The 17,921-nt window shown below is 41.5% G+C and overlaps 1 protein-coding gene across 1 annotated transcript; it reads right to left on the bottom strand.

Moving 5' to 3' along the window:
- Window positions 1-5,519: 5,519 nt before the first annotated feature.
- perp (p53 apoptosis effector related to pmp22) lies at window positions 5,520-16,992 on the bottom strand. Its single transcript, XM_035399398.1, has 3 exons — window positions 16,616-16,992; window positions 7,992-8,132; window positions 5,520-6,649 (listed from the first exon to the last, which is right to left on the bottom strand). The coding sequence occupies exons 1-3, from the start codon at window positions 16,818-16,820 to the stop codon at window positions 6,438-6,440; spliced, it is 558 nt and encodes a 185-aa protein (XP_035255289.1). The 5' UTR covers window positions 16,821-16,992; the 3' UTR covers window positions 5,520-6,437.
- Between the last annotated feature and the right edge of the window lie 929 nt (window positions 16,993-17,921).

Here is a 17,921-nt window from a genome sequence, read left to right as displayed (position 1 = left end):
CTATAGGGGTTTGCCCCTCAATTTTTCGGAAGGGGACACCAAAGACCCTTCGCCACCGTAATCTGTATAGCCGTAGTTCGCGGAACAGACAGGCTCTCCTGATGGCCAGGGTCCGGTTCTGTGAGCAGGTCTCATTGCAGCACTGATGTGGTAATTAAGAAACGGGGGGGGGGGGGGGAGCTTTCATAGCCCCCAGCTCTGTCTGTGCCATGCTAACAGTTTTCATCCCAAAAATCTCAAGTAAGGGCTCCCAAAACGATCACTATTCAAATCTGCAGAAATAAAGTTTGTGCTGTCATCCCAGTTTGAGAAACTACAGCAAAAATCTGAAAACCATTTAATACAGAGCCTGTTCACAAAACAGGAGGTGAAGATTACTGATTTTCAGATGTTGATTTGTATCAATGACACACAGACAAGACCAAAGGACTCAGGGCCATTAAAAAAAAAAACATTTTATAGCCATAGTACTTTCCACTTAGATCACTCACTTTGGCAGAAACTCTGCCATCTGCGGTTGGAAAACGTTGTGTTGGCTCGATTAACCATCCGCAAAGTCATCCATGGCAGTGAAATTCATTCTTATCCTTGAAGATCAGTTTTTATTTTATTCTAAAATCAGCCACCATAACCAACCAGTTGCAGTTGTTTGTGTAATCTACTGTTTTAATTACACAGTAACTACAAAACCTGGACATTCTGTGGCATTCCTAGGGTAGTATTGATGACTCTGCAGATAGACTTGGTCCACTGCTTAATTTTAGATTTGAGCCATGGAGAGTCACATCCCTTTACCATGCCAAAACCAAAGAGAATGAACACTGAATAACAAAGCCCTGCCTTCCCCCAACAAAACCATAAGTAAGATATGTACCGATTAGGCAGTGCCATAAATGTCAAACTCACTTAGTCATAATTCTCTGTAATATCCACTCTTTCAGTACAAGCCAATTATAGACTTTACTGCTGAGACATTCATTTGAAGTGCCCATAGTTGAGTCTCAACGTCAGCTGAGAATTGTTCGTTTCTTTCTGATCAGGGAAAAACAAAAATTTACGTCAAATGACCAACGATGCACTAGTCAAATGAAATTCTGTCTGTGACTTTAACCAAGCAATGGTTGTCACATGTAATCATAAAAACGTCTATTTGTTTGTTTTGTTCCCATATGACTGAACAGTTTGATGAGTCAGTCATTTTCAGTCTGTATTTTCCTTTTACTGTTGTGTATTATTTTGGGCGGAAATAAATCACAGTATCACTCCAGTAAGTAATCCGAGATCATATAACACAATCTGATTATGATACAAGTGATAGTCTGGTTTCCTCCTACACTCAAAGACATGCATGTTAGGTGCACTCCTGCAGTTGCCCTTGACCAAGAACTGGAGTTGGTCCCCGGGCGCTGCACTGTGGCTGCCCACTGCTCCTAAGTAACTAGGATGGGTCAAATGCAGAGGACAAATTATCCCACGGGGCTCAATAAAAGTATATCTTATCTTATAAGTAACAAACACCCCATTAATATAGTTTGAGATGCAGTGGTATGATAGACATTATGCTCAAACCGACAACATGAGTTCAATTTACTCAAAATTTACAGTGCCTGAAAAGTGTCTGATAACCCACAAACTTACCAGTAGCATTTTTATACTTTTTAAATGGACCTATGTGTTTGAGAAGCCTTTATGATAAAATAAATACTTGCATTCATGCCACCCTTCTGCGAGTTCAAAACACAACATTACAATGTAAGATACGATAAGAGATAAGATAGACTTTATCGTCCTGAAGGAAATTTGTTTTAGACACATCTGGTGTTATTCATTGGGTTTCAATACTTTTGACTTATTTCTGTATAAAGACTGCCACCTAGTGTTTATGTGAGAATAGCATTAAAACACAAGTGCAAAATGCTACTTAAAACTCAGAGATAAATTACACATCACCAGGGCATTTTCATTAAAAACAAAAACCAAGAATGGTTTCTTTTTTATTAATTGCATTGCAGCTTACTCAGTACTGTCAAAACTGAAAATGTAAGGAGGTATTGCATTCTGTACACAGAAATGGCTTCCTAGTTCCCAGCTATTATTGAAAATGAAAATGCAAGATTGATATATACATCAAACTTGCATTATGTACCAGTCATCCATGGCTATCGTTCTCTTGGTGTATGCCAAACATGCACTCGCCCACTTGTTGAGAATATGGTGAAGGCTCATCTGACTATATCACTTTTTTCCTCACATCTCTGTGCACCAGTGCCTATGGTTTTTGCACCATTGAACTCTCAAATGTGCATTTGTCTTTGTAATGAGGAGTTCATGCACTGCAACCCTACTATAATATCCCTCTCTATGTAGTTGTCGACAGACTGGTCTTGCTAACAGTCTGATCATGCTTTGTATTGACATTCTCAGTCACCTGAGGAAGAGTTGCTCTTTATTGTTTTTCTGTTTTTCCTTTCATATCATACAAATGCACAAGCATCACAGTCGTTGAATGTGCGCTTTCAACCACAGTTTCTGACCCTATTTACTGATGTCTTTACCACAGATCTAAATGCAGATGTCAATTTAGACACTGTTCCTATTGAAACACAAGCCAGTTGAACAGTCTTTGTGACTGAAACTCCTGCTATTCGTGCACCAACAATGACCTCTCTTTCAAAGTCATTTAGATCTTTTCCTCTTGCCATTTTGATCCAAAATCAAGGTCAGCTGGGCCTGCTCAGCATTTTTATATTTTATTTGGCTCTGTATTCCACAATTTTAGATTTGTAATCAAACAATTCACATTAAAGTGCACATTATATGTTTTAATTTAATACTTATTATTTAATTTGACTTAATTTTATACATTTTGGTTTTTATAAGCAGTCCCCCCCATTCCATGGTGTCATAAAGTTTGGGACAAATGGCATCACAGGTGTTTTTGTTTAGTCAGGTGTGTTCAATTGCTTCCTTAGTGCAGGTATAAGCTTTCAGGATCTACTTTTGATTCTAGCTTTTTGATTGCTTTTGGCATCTGTTATTGGCATTCGTTAACATGAGGATCAGAGCCAGTGGAGGTTAAGGAAGCCATTATGAAGCAGAGAAATAAAAATATAATCTTCAAGGCTGCCTACAACCCTCCCCAGTAACCTTCTGAAGTCAGAGAGTCCTTCATTTGTGGTTAGATCCTGACTGACATTCATAAATTAAAATGCAACTTTCCCTTAGTATTTACAGTATGAGATTAATGTGGTTTGGTTTCGGTTGGCATTATGTACCAGTCTCTGTTTGTCTATCCCAGTGCATCATGGGAGAGGAGTGTTCAGTGTTCACTAAGGTACACATTCTTTGCAATCATGAGCATATAACATGAGCTTTCAAGGTTTTTTAGGGCCTTATTTTAAATGATTGTTTATGCTTATAAGATTATGCAAACAGATATGCTTTTAGGTTCATTTTATAATTCTTAATATATTATTATTATTATTATTATTATTACAAATGGACTGTGACATCACGCATGGTAAAATACTCTTTATTTAACTCGACACAAGGTCTGATAGGCATAAAATGTAATCTGTTAGAGTAAAATACTCTGTGACTCTGTAGAGTTAAAGGAACTCAGAAAGCTAGAAGCTACCATAGTTTCAAGCTCACTTAGACCTGTGTGGCATGAACAAAGCGACATTTTCCATTCTCTTCTAACCTTTCCCATCCAAATGCATTGAAAAATAAGTTTTCCTTTTCATTAGAACATATATTTCCGGTGCTATAGATATATATGGATATATTTGAATTCAGTCATTAGGGGGCGCCAATGAGTGAACGGGTTCTGGCGAATCAAACAAAAACAAGGCATTGATAACACCACCACTGACAAAAGCAGTAAGGCCATCCTGTACGTTCCTGTTTCTGTTCAGCAAGACTGTTAAAACATTTTTCAACTCCAAGTATATACCTGGAACCCATTCTGTAAAATCATTACATCATCTGCCCTTAAATCAGAAGGGTTCAGTCCAGAAATACAGGTGAAATGGAACAACATGTTGAACTAATATCCCCAGTTTCCCTAAGTGGACAGGTAGGTGATAACAGACACTTTAGGCCTAGCACACTGTGCAGCAATAAGCCAAAACAACTAATCAATTTGTGAATGACTGAACTTCCAAGGTAAAGACTCAAGCTACTTTGCCTTATCTGAATAGGCTTTCCTGCTTGTTAGACAAGATCACCAAATTTAAAGAATGTCAATTTACAATCTTAGAAAAGAAGTTGTATGGCAGTACCATTTCCCCAAACTCCTGCAGATCAGGAAGGAATCAGTATGTACAGCCAAGCATACCAAAAGCTTCTAACATCCACAGGAAAATGGATGTTAGAAGCTTTTGGTATTAACAAACAAAAAGCCTCTTCAATGTGCTGTAATTAACAAAAGTCTTCTCAGTTCAGAAGGAAACAGCAATATTATATTATATGTTCACCCTGATACATGTATATACACAAAGTAAGATTCAACAAATACTATACACACAAAAGACAGAATTCATCAGACTAGAAATCTTCCCCTTCAGACTTCTGTTGTATTTCCCTTCTGTTTATACCCTATTTAAAAACGCACATTAATCACAATGGACAATTGAGAATTAAAAAAGTTTAGAACACACCCTGTTTTGAGAAATGAAAACTGATTAAGGGGATTAAAATGTGAAGCTACCTGTTTTTCTTGTGGGGAGTTTTTTTCCCAACAGAGGCATTTTAGAAAGTTCCCGGAGGCAAACTCAACTGAAACAAACAATCATGTGGGGATAATTGGCCTTTCTTGCGCCGAAGTGGAATTCTGAACAATATTCAACCATTTCATGATGACTTGCCCTGGGAAATTACACCACAAATGTATATTCTTATGTACACTCTCACACACACACAGAAACATGCGCACACAAGCTGTAATACTAGAACCAAAACTAATGAGATTCAAATGGAAGTTTAGAATACTTTATTGCATAAAAAACACAACACATTTCACTTCATATCTCTGTACATTATTATAGCAATAACACATCTGTTAATGTATAGTAAATATATGTATTCTAAGCAAAACAACAGGAATACATGTATATAGCAGTGTCATATGATTTTTTGGTCATTTAAGATAATCTAAATGCACATTAAGGCACATTTCTGTCAGAGGTTTATAAATAACAGCAATTAGCCTGAGTTATTGATCAAACATTCAGCTTTTGATATGTTTGTTTGTACAGGGAAGGCTTGCTGTGTCCCTAACAGTAATAATCAATATTCTTACTGCATTTAAAATATTCAATGGACTGGTCATCTTTTATCATTATTGTCTATTTATTGGTCACAGAGAATACATTTCATATCAATATAAAATAATTTTATGAAAGTATTATTAATAAAGAACTAGCATTATATATATATATATATATATATATATATATATATATAGACAGAGAGAGGGAGGGAGGGAGGGAGGGAGGGAGAGAGAGAGAGAGAGAGAGAGAGAGAGAGAGAGAGAGAGAGAGAGAGAGAGAGAGAGAGAGAGAGAGAGAGAGAGAGAGAGAGAGAGAGATTTGTTGTCTGCTGTTAAGTTTGCATTCACCGTTTGAACAAAGAGTACTTTGCGTCCTCTAATACAATTGGAGATCAGGGCACATGAATGACTTCTCAGCTTAGGAGAGAATACACACAGAGCATTTTTTAAATCCACGAGCTTAAGCATATAAAGCATTTCATTTCATGACTGGGGCTTAAAAACACACTCATATCAAACCGTAAGAAGAACAAAGGGAGATTAAGACACAATCCGAGTTTCAACAGTTTTCCATCTGCATTGCTTGTTCAAAATAATTTCACTCTGTGAAACGGTGACCTGCTTGTGTTACTTTGTAAGACACAGTAAGCTGATAAACTTCTTTTCCATTTCACAGCCAGGCAGTCGGATGAACATTGATAAGAGACGGGATTACACAGAATCCCTGCGGAGCAGTGGGAACACAGGACATTAAGAGCACTTTGGAGGAAGATATTCCCAACAGCCCACTTTAAAGCAAGGGTCCAGGGAAGGATTCAGACAGAGAATGAAAACCGTTTGGAAGGCGAACACCAAATACTGAAAAACCATCCCATGCATTTCCTTTCTTCCCCCCTTGGTCTTCTGGCATACCGAGTTGCCTACATGTATCAGAGTAAAATCTGCAAACTGACAGTGAACATTAATGAAGGCTTTTCCCTTAAAATTATTTTTTAAAAGTCGTCCCTTAGGTGAACCCGAAGAGAGAAAATCAGCGGTGAGTGTGAGAGAGCGAGACTGTGAGAGAATCAGGAAGGGGCTCTTCTGCAAAAACAGCTGAAGTGCGCAGAGACCAGGGTCCGTCCTCGGCGTCCGCAGGGAAGGCCGCAGTGCGCGTCTCTGGCCTCTAGGCGGAGCTGTAGATGTACTTGGTCTTGGCCAGGCCGAGCATATCGTCCTCGTAGCGCGGAAGGCAGCAGAAGAGGATGATGCAGCCGATCATCATCACCGTGGCCCCCCAGCCGAAACCGTAGGCCCAGGTGTAGTCGTAGTGTCCCTCGAAGATGAGCTCGTTGAATTTGACAGGGTAGATGATCAGGGCGATCACCTGCAGGATCACTGCAACGAGAGGAGGGTTTGTCACTCAGGGCTGGGGTTTTTTTAGGGGTCCCGTAACCGGAAGGCGTAATGGGGGTCCCATGCTGAGAAACTACCACATACAGCCAAAACCTCCCTTATCTTCAGCTATACTGTAGTATTAGTTAATTCACTGCAAACTACTCACAGGTAACACAGGTTAAAAACTGTGCATAAATATGGGCATTCTGGATTCACTGTAGGGGCAGTGGAAACCAACTGCTGTTTAAGTGGCAAATGGATGTAAAATGTGGATTCCATCCAAGTACTTCAAAAAGTGTTTGCTATGCCGTGAGCCAGCTATTTGACACAGTGGTGTTAGCTGTAGAGCGGCATAATTTCCTCACATCTGCAGGTTCAGTGCTCAGAATCCGTGTTCAGTGACTGAAAATGGCAGTCTATCTGGCCCTGCATACAGCAGACACAGTTCCACTCAGACCGCTGACCACACCGCAGTGTAAACACACCGGGAGATAAACTGGCCAATGAGCCGCTTCCATTTCCCCCTGGCGCGGTATCGGGCGTCGCCCAGCACGGGGGCGGGAGGGTGTGGACACGGCAGGTGGGGGGTGGGGCCGATAACGGCCCGTGTTCTTATCAAACCACGCAGCTGCCTGGGCGTAGCGTCAAGGTGACACTGCCAGGAGCTGCTTCCTCACAGTTCCCATGGCAACACCCTGCCAAAGCTCCGCTCCCCAGGCACCCCCCCGCTCCCCCCCCCCCCCCTTGCTTCTCCATGGCAGGCACACGGCCCAGAGCAGGCGGCAGGAGGGTTCAATATGTCAGAACTGTTGCTAAGCAACAGCGTGGAGCTTTGAGGGATTAAACGAAACCACAGGATACAACTTTAAAAAAAAGGAAAACCACTCTTCACTGTTACTACTACGTCTCCCACAGAGCCCCTCCCCCGCCCTGCTTATACAGGGAAATTAACTGCTCATTACAATACAGGCATAAATGTCCAAGCAATGTGGCAAAAACTACCTTTGGCTTCAGCATGACGTTAAAACAACCAATCAGCAGTCATCAACACACAGACAGCTGAAAAACCAAGGGAGAATTCCATCGCATCAGAATTGCGTGTGGCTGAATATGACTGGCCATTCCAAATTTGGGGAGAAAGAGGGAGGAAAAGAATTGTGAAAAATGTAGTTATGAGCTATCTGTAAAATTGTCCACGTGCTGCGATATTCAAAACTATAAACCATCACAGCAAGCTGGCTACTTATATCTGAAGTGTCCATTTGATATTCATAATTTGACAGGAGGAGACAGTCTGCAGCAGTGAGGATGAGGAAGAGGATGAGGAAGAGGACAGCCTTACCGGCTATCAGGAGCAGGATCCCGATGACAGGCAGCAGGGTGACGTTGACGGTACGGCAAAGGGCAATGCAGGAGATGATGAAGGCCACGATGAGGATGATGAGACCCAAGATCATCAGCGCTGCTACTGCCTGGGCCCAAGCTGCGAACATACACGTACACACACACGCACATGCACACACACACACACACACACAAGAGAGAGAGATGTTAAACTGCCCTAACTGCAGCAGGAAAGACATGCCATAGAACTGGTTCTCCTGTCTGTCTCAGGGTGTGCTGGCCAATCCTGTGAGACTGTCAGACCTGATGATTCTTTGTGGTGTTCAATACTGAACTGTAAGACATAAGGCATATGTCTACATGTTCATGAATATGCACAGGGAATCTGATCATGTTTTAACCCCAAGACAAAAACAAATCTCTTTCCATTACATATTCTACTTTTTAAATCATATGAAAATGAGAAAAGCTAAAAACCAGAATAAAATTAATTAGCGTAAAATATAATATAAAATAATATGCTTTAAAACACTAACAGATTGCTGATGCATAACCTGGATGTCACGAGAGGTTAATGTTCATATGGGAAATGATCAATGAGGTAAACCAATTGCAACCAAACCCCACCCACTGACCAAACCCACTGACTAAACCCACCCATCAAGCCAAACCACCAATTCCACCCACCCTATCCAAACCGCATTCACAACCCAGCCAAACCCTATCCACTGATCCCACCCAAACCCCACTCACTGACCAAACCCACTAACCAAACCCACCCACCAACCCCTCCCACTCTATTTATATATACATAAGAAGGGTGCATGTCCTGATCAGATGCAATGCTATGAATATTGCTGAACCCACAATATCCTCCCTCAAAAAAATAGGAATAGGAAATAGGAAAAATAAAAGAAAATAGGTTTTTAAATGCAAATATGGTCATATAGTTATCTTAAAGTAGCAAACAACACCTCTCTTCCCTGGAATGAAAAGAGAAAAACACATTTATTTGACACCACTCAGCACAGTGAAACACTGTGAAGACACACAGTGGAAATGATAGTCAGTCAGAGTTCTGATGAGACGACACTCTCTCCCTTCTTATTTAGTCATTCCCTTGCGGTATCCACAGCAAAGCAGCCACATTCCTCTCCCAGAACCAACCCCAGTGATTCACACTGCTTTCACAAATCAAAACTGCAAATGAAAAACACCTCATAACCCGCCATTAGCCTGCTGAGCTAACAAACACATTCATCAGCACTCAACGCACCAAGGAGGGCGGAGCTGGTCTGCAGCCAATAGTATAAATAAATCTTGTCATAAGGACCACACACGCAGGTGTATTACTCTTTAAAATGCAGAGGAAATACAGGGCAGACCGTAAATTATTTCGCTTGCCTCTCTGCCAGGTTCACACGGGGGGAGCCAGGCCCTGCCCTTGGGCCCAGAGCCGTCCCGGGATGAGATACAGCCAAACACAAGAGCCCGCGGCCCAAACGGAACGCTGCCGGCAAGACGCCATGCAAACACGCAGCCCCCAAAACCCGACAAACACGGTTTGGATCAGTCCGTCCTCCTCAGCTCGTTTCATCCACTACATCTTCCCTCAGAGAGATATTCAGCCCAGCGCTGATGAAAGAGCAGGACTGCACTTTTCACCCTGCTGTACAGCGACCGCACTGGGCTTAGGAGTGCGCCTGGCCCTGCATAAACCCCAGAACAGAACTTTCCACCTCAGATCGTCAAGCTTCATTACAGCCTGTGTCTCATGTATGTAATTGGAGCCACTGATTTGATTGGGACTTGTCATTCCAGGACAGTCACCTGCCTCAGTACACAGTGGATAGTTTTAATTCTCCAGGATCACGTGGGCAACATTTTTCAGCAGAGAATCTATAGACCCACCAGATACTCTTTGCTTTGTAACAATAAGTTACTGACTGGAGTTTGCCAATGTTACATTACAGAAGAGAGCAGCCCTTTCCCACAGCACTGTCCTTGGTCTTTCCCCTTACTTTATCTCCTTCTGAGGAGATGTATCAAATTGCAATATTTTGGATTCATCGGTAGACGGAACTTTCCATGATGAGAACAGTGAGTGGAGTATCTGGTGGGCATATAGAATCTGTGGCAGGTGCGGTGTGGGTTTCCGGTAGCTCTCCGTTAGCTGAGGGGGAAGACGACTTAGTCTGTAAACCCCGAGTCAGACATCCACCAGCTGCTACACGCACACAGCTGGGCCAGAGCCCTGCCATATCTGTCTCCTTCAATCAACCGCCAATCAAAATACTAATACTGGTGCATGAAAAACTGCAATTGTCTGCCCAATTCTGCATTGCATAAGTGGCCTGAAAGGTCTAAACAGTTCTTTAATAATGGTAGACTTTTCTATGTTACTGCAGTACAGTACGAAACTAGCAAGTCTGCTGCCATGAAACACACGCACGTGCGCGCGCATACACACACACACACACACACACAGTAGTCATCTGCTCATTTAAGTCTTCCAGTTTGCTTAACAAGCTGATTGAGCTCAACTTGATCAAACACTTCAGTCATCCTCCCTGATTCTGCAGTAAGTGTGCACTACACGCCCCATGTCCATCAGTCCTGCTGCTCAGACAGACAGACAGACAGACAAACACAGACAAACACTGCAGAGCCTGTCCTGCCTTTCCCACGGATTCACTGCTATTCCAACATGGCTGACATCATCAGGTTCTTGGGCACAACACACATGTGCACACACACATGCACACACACACACACACACACGCACACCTCTGACAAGATGCGTCTTAGACAGAACCCATTCTTAAATGTATAAAGCATCTGGAAAACACACTTTTTACACATCAGCAGAGTACATTGTTAATGCATGATGTCGTGCTGAACTATGCTATCAGCGCATACAGTGGTGACGGGGCCTGCGACCCCACTGTGCTGTGATGTGAGCATGAACCAGCACGGCTTCTGGGTGTGTCAGTCGGCAACAATCACCCTGTTGTTCTTAGGAAACTGACTTTACTTCACAGGGATTATTGCACAATGGACTGCCCAGCTGTTTGCTCTGGGTGACGCACTGCAGCCTCTTCTGCGTACAAACCACCGAATTCAGCCGTCTCCTGGATTATCCAAAGAGCTACACAGTTTCAGATTGGTTTTTAATCCGAGCTACTTTCTAGGCTGAAGACACTTGAGTAGATTGCCGCAGAGTTGCTTTCCTGAATGGTTCGCCATCTGTGCCATTTTTATTCTCTTACCAACGTGCAGCAGGCACTTAAGAAACTAAATATAGCGGTGATCACATTCCCGACAACATGAGGAATCTAGACAACAGCTACGGGTCGGAGCGCACAGTCGTTATAACCAGCTACAATCCCCAACAAAGCACAGGGCTCCAAGGTCCAGTGACAGCTTCCTTAAACTGCAATACATACAGATCAATATGTTTCACTATATTAATCCCAAAATCAAATACAGTCATTAATCATTTTAAACCTGGGGGTACAAGACTGAAGTTGAACAGCAAGAATTGCCTTCAGTAAGTGATGTGAATATATAATGAATTATGATCTTTGGAGTCAGACCAAGCTTTAACAAAACACTCGCCCCCAAGCACAGTATGCACTGCCAACTGCATCTGCTGCTCTGTTCCACTGTCTCTAGGATACAGACAATCTCAAGCACAGTCTCTTCTAGGGTATGGACATTCTCAATCACGGTCCATGGGTTCTTTAGACCAGACCTTTAGACAAAATGTAATATTAGACAAATGGAAACTGAGTAAACACAAAAGACATTTAAAAAATGATTTCATTCATTTCATGAAAAACGTTATCAAGCACCCATATTACCCATGTGAAACAGTAATTGCCCCCTTAAACTTAATAACTGGTTGCACCACCTTTAGCAGCAATAACTGCAACCAAACGCTTCCTACAGTTCGCTATCAGTCCTTCACAGCGCTGAGGAGGAATTTCTGCAGCCCACTACCCTTTGCAGAACCGTTTTCATTCAGACGAACTGGGAGGACTTTGAGCATGAACTGCTCATTTCAGGTCCTGGCACAGCATCTCTACCGGATTCAGGTTCAATCTGTTTTGTGTTTACTCAGGTTCCCTTAGTCTAATTACATATTGTCTACAGATTTGAAACCATTCAGTATAACAAATATTAAATAGTAGAGGAAATCACAATTGGGGCAAATACTTCTTCACGGCACTGTATCTAAGCTTAGAGTGATGTTTTCTGGACCTGAAGAATTCAAGTTCGATTCAGGACCCTACTGGTAAACCACTGTGTGACAAGAGCTACATCAAAGACACATCACAGCTGACTGCTAAACATGGACGTTTTTAATATATCCACCTGTTTCACTGGGAAAAAAACTGAATCAGAATCAAACCAGACCTGCTACATTTCATTACATCATTTTAGTTCCCATCTGCCAGGGAGTTTTAACAACGGCCACCTTTTGAACTCAAAGGAACAACTGTTGGTGGACTTGTGAGAACAGATTATGTGGTTTTGCTGAAGAAACATTAACAAGGTGAGTCAGTGTAATGTAATGTAATGTGTACATTTGTGATGAGGTAGTCCTGTCTTTCTGTAAGCACTGCCTAACTAAATCATTAACATGCAAACCTTGCTAATCTATATGATTTGACAACAGATAAATCCCTTTTTGTTCATTTCCAAATGGCTCAGAATTCCTTGAATTTATTCTTTGTTCTTCAAACTTCATGTGAATTTCATGAGTCAGGAAGGTGGGTGTGGGTGGTGGTCTCAGATGGTTTAATTCCTTGTCTCCAAACAGCAGTACCAGCTGTTCTCTACCTGCTGGTACACGTCAGGTTGGTGAACAGAGGCACAAACACACCTTTATAGTTCAATGAAGCTTTGTGAAACCTCACAAGAAGCCAAACTCTCATTACTCATTACCTCAAAATAAAGATACTCATGCAGTCTCACCTGCCCTGTGAAAATCATAAATGAATCACATATACAGTAAAAGCAGAACACACATTCAATATTAACCCATGTACGTGTCATCATGCATTAATCTAGGCCAATGCAAGAGCAATGAGGAACTCAATGAGTGTTCTGGCACAAAATGGCCACCACGTATCACCCAGGTGGGGGCTACACATTGGTGGTGGTAGATGTAAGTTTCCCCCTTCACTTTGAAGGGTTCTGACCATTGCCATTGTCAGGGGGGGATCAACCGGGTACATTGTCCCAACCCCTGGAGGAGGGGGGGCGCCATGGTCTGCAAACTTGTAGTAAATATTATGGTCCCGGGTCCAGGAATAATATAATAATATAATTTGGTCCCAGGCCTGCCTGGGAATTACACCCAGCAGCCCTGGTTTTGACAGCTTGAAAAACACTATATAAATACAATCCATTGCTATTAGCGGAAAGTATTTTTGAACCCTTGCCCAATGCAATCGGAAAGGAATCCAGCTAAGGGGCATGTCCCCATTGGGGCTCAGATCTATCTGGACCTTACCTACATAATCCATTATGTCCAGTGCTGCGCAATAGAAGATAAGCCGTACCACCCTTCTACATGATTCCCCAGCCCATTTCAGTATGATCTGTGTGCACTAATGCCTAAAACTAAAGACTAAACTTCCTGCGTAGGCGATAACCTTCGGAAGTATGCCAGCGCCGGCATTTAAAGGCTGAGTTACACAGCCCAGCACCACGCCGAGAAATTACATTTCACAGTAACAGATGGACTCTCCACTGTAGGCTCAATGCGTTTTAGTGTCCTGCAGATATCTTAAATATTCATGGAAATTAAATCTGCATGGCTGAGGCTTGTATGCTGGGTGAATGCTAATGTTATGGCACAGGATGTGTTCTGGTTCGAGCGCAATCACAGCACACGGCAGTTACAGAAGCCAGCACCCAGACACATACTGGCTTTTCAGAATAACAGCACTGCTCAGAGCCGACACACTTCACAAACCGAAATAGCAGTGCACATCAATGCATCCCTTCCCCAGAAAAATCATATCAGCACATGAACACTTGCAGCAGGTTACACCAGAATTACAGACGTTATTACTGCGCGGTTAAATCAGGTCATTTCCAAAGTGCTCAATCAATTCCAATTTATGAAGAGCTGTTTTACCACGTATTCACTTTTGATTTTTCTAAATTACTGGAAATGCAGAGAGAGTTGCAAAGCCGATGTAAAATAATTCAAGCACTATCGACATTTGAAAGCTGGGGCAGCATTCAATTTATCCATCACAAAGTTCCATTTGCACCACACTCATTTCTTAGACTAAGCCTTCACACTATTTTTTTTTACAAATAATCCTCTACTAACATATTATGAACAAGAGAAAATCTCAGTATTCGTTCTCACTTGTTCGTATGAGTCAGAATGATAGCTTGTTAAGTATCCGGTTTTGTTAGTTCCTTGAAGACAGTCCAAGGTTAGATCTGTAAAAACTTTTACAACCTTATAGCCGCTATTGTGTTTTGACAGGCAGCAGTGGCTAGACAGCGATGGAACACAGACCCCTTACCCTGTGTGACGTAATCGTGAACTGCGTACTGACCTGTGTAGCTATCAGCCACAGTCGGCCCCGGCACAGCTAAATGTGTTCTTTTTAGCACTGCTTTTTTTTCTGTGGGGCTCATCCATGCACCACAGCATGGTGCTCTCACCGAAAGAGCCACCCATCAGCCATAACAGTAACTTAAGTTTGCCATAATGTTGGTCACAGACAGGATATTATTAAAAATAAGACATTCAATATTTAGTTCAAAAACACAATTTGCAGTAGAATTTTGCTATACATTCTTTTTTTTTACCTCAGAATGTGTAGATAAAGCAAAAAAACAAAACAAACAAACCTAGTTGCAGACTAATGCCACCTCACTAGTGATCAATGCTAATTCTAATGCTAGTTCACTAGTGATCAATGCTAATGCTAGTTAGTGACACTTCAAGGAATAAATAAACATTTCATGCAACTACAACATTTATTTACATGCATCTGTGTCTTTATGACTTCTGTATCCACTACAAAATCTAAATACAGGTTTATTTCGGGCTGCAACTTGACATTTCAACTATTAAAAAGTTGTTGTTTTTTTTACTCTCAAAGCAAATGATTTAGTCTCCAAATGAATCATCCATAAACATTTAAAATAGCTATTGTACTGCTTAATTAAAATACATTGATCACTATTTTCCAGTAAGAATAAATTAAATCAATTTACCTTCAAAAAGGTACCAGTGGAATAAATCTAACAATAAATGTAAGCCAGAAGAAATGTCCAAATTTAAGAGAGCAGAGACCTTCAATGAATGTGTTGAGATTAAATTTGGTGCAATCTATTGATCAAGGCAGATAATTAAGTGAGGGGGACATCATACCCAGCACTCTCAGAAATAAGGGTACAGTGGAGGTCATTTTTGTTCTTTGAGGAAGACATTTCCCAAATGTACTCTGAATGCACAATAATGTTCTAGTTGGGTATAGGTACATTTTACAAGCAAAACAAGTACAAGTGAATTATGTATTGCTGGCCAAGGGTATAATTTCCCATACAGTACCTACAGTATAGTGTACCACCCCAGTTCGGAAAATTAAAGCCCATTTGAAAGCGTTGCAATTTTTCAGTACTCAAAACAGTTGGAAAATCGCAGTACATTTACATCTAGGCATTCAGCAGACGCCCCACTTATCCGGATCGACTGTCATAAATTCTTATGTTAAGTATGTCATTCGAACAGGCTTTACAATAGTTTATTTAACTAAATTTCAACTACGTCACATGCTTCTTTGGTTTTATCCTGCCTAAATCCAGTTTGTTAGCGCCGAGTGGGACACTGCCTTGTTATATACTTGACCGTACCTAATACTGAAATACTTCGGCCCGGCAGATTTTAAGTCCCATCTGAAGGAACGCAGTAAAAGAATGCGTAGAATTACACACCTTGTAGGTTAAAAATAAAACCACGACTTTGTACTCCGAAGGCCATACAATCTCGGTTCATTTAGTTAAGGACCAAGCAGAAATGGAAATGTACGAATAGCAGGTTGCGTGGGAAAGTACTAGCTCACAGCTCAATGCCGGACCCAGGGTTGTTTATTTGATTAGGCTAAGGGCCCTGACACAGCCATCTCGAGGTCAGCTACATTTCACCTCGCCAAGGTAAAATGCCATGTTCAGAAGACCTAAATTTAGAAGTAATTTAAAAAATCAAAAACATTACAAAACAATGCAGTGAAGTACAAGTACAAGTGTTGCAGAAAAAATGTATTTTTACTCCAACATAGCACTTTTTAAAATAGGGTAAAAGAACTTATCCAGACACTTGTGGAAACTATAGACTACCCATTTTTCCCGTAAAAGGTAGGCTATACACGACACGGTAAATTATACTGCATTGAACCGTCTTCATCGCTGCGAATGTGTCTTTCTTGCTCCGAATTCGCATTTGAATTCTGTCTGCAAAAATAATGCCTAGGCAATGTCCTTCCATTCGCATTTATCATGTCTAACGACACAATGTAGTTAAATTCATACTTTGGATCCTATTATTATAACTGCTGTTATTATTAATGCCATTGGCGTACTTACAAAATGTCATAAGAGATTTGCAGTCCCAGTGGTCGTTTCGGCCTCGGCAGTGCTTCCACATGTTCGCATAGTGAGACTTTGCATCTTCGTCCTCAACCCACCCAGAGGTAGCCGCAATAGCAATTATATCAAATATAATGGCAAAAAGCAACAGAAGGGGTGCTATCCACCTGCACCGGGGGTACGCAATGCCACAGCGAAACATTTTCAGCACAGGGAAGTTATGCGTAACTACAGCCCGGGAAGCACAAGAACGCCGTCCGATGACCAGCACAGCAGAAGCTCAAAATTGTGTGAGAGCGCCCCGCCCGAGTTCACAAACCTGTTCGGAAAACCTGTAGGGTCGGGTGATTCTGGGTTTGGCTTACTGCTGCCTGTGAATGGAGGATCGGGTTACACTACGTAACCATTTCGTTGCCAATAAACCGGAATAATAGCGACAACAGTTTAAAATGCACGTATGATTTTGAACATAGGAGGTTTGGTGTAATTTGGTCACATTGCGCTTCGGTAAATATGTGTTCTCGTACATTGTTTCCACAGTTATTTTAGTTGGTGGAAACTTATTTTTCTGCTTTATATTTCAGGTCGTTTTACACGGACACGTTTTATCCCAATGGAGATATGGGTGTGAGAGTTAGGCACTAGGCTAACGAGGACAAACGATCATTTGCATGGGTAGGGTTCAATCAATATGTGTCCATAACTTTGACCTACAATTAAAACAGATATTTATTCAGTCACCCTCGCAATTTGACGAGGAAAGCAATGATGAAAACTAACTCACCAAACTGAGTTTATGAAGAAAGATTGTGACTCTTGCGTTTACTCATAATGATAAATGATTTTAATACAATGCCAAATTTTATACAAGCCGTTCTGTGTCCTGGTATCGTTTTCAGCTTGCTTGTAGCCTACTACATCCCTCCCGTGAACTGGCATCACTTTGAGACACAGCGTTCCACGAAAAAGACACGGCGTGTTAGCACCACCTAGTGTTTATATTGTAACAGTGCATCTTAACGCAGTATAGTCGTATTCACCAGAAAAATATTGGTTTTTAAATTAATTATATATTAATATAGTAGCCTATAAATATGGTTTGTGATAACACTGAAAACACACAGGCACACACGCAAACAATAGAGACTGTATGATTAGAAATCCACAAGTGATCGTGACAATTTGCCCAAGCTTTGAGCACTCAGATTTGACCTGCTGTAGCAGTACAAACTGTCACCCACAGCGGTCACTAAAAACACAAATTAGTGCTAAAGATGGCATTCATTTGGCCATTTAAAGGGAA

The sequence above is a fragment of the Anguilla anguilla genome, chromosome 18 (assembly GCF_013347855.1).
Source record: "Anguilla anguilla isolate fAngAng1 chromosome 18, fAngAng1.pri, whole genome shotgun sequence".
NCBI lineage: Eukaryota > Metazoa > Chordata > Actinopteri > Anguilliformes > Anguillidae > Anguilla > Anguilla anguilla.
This window is presented reverse-complemented; position numbering and strand designations above follow the sequence as displayed.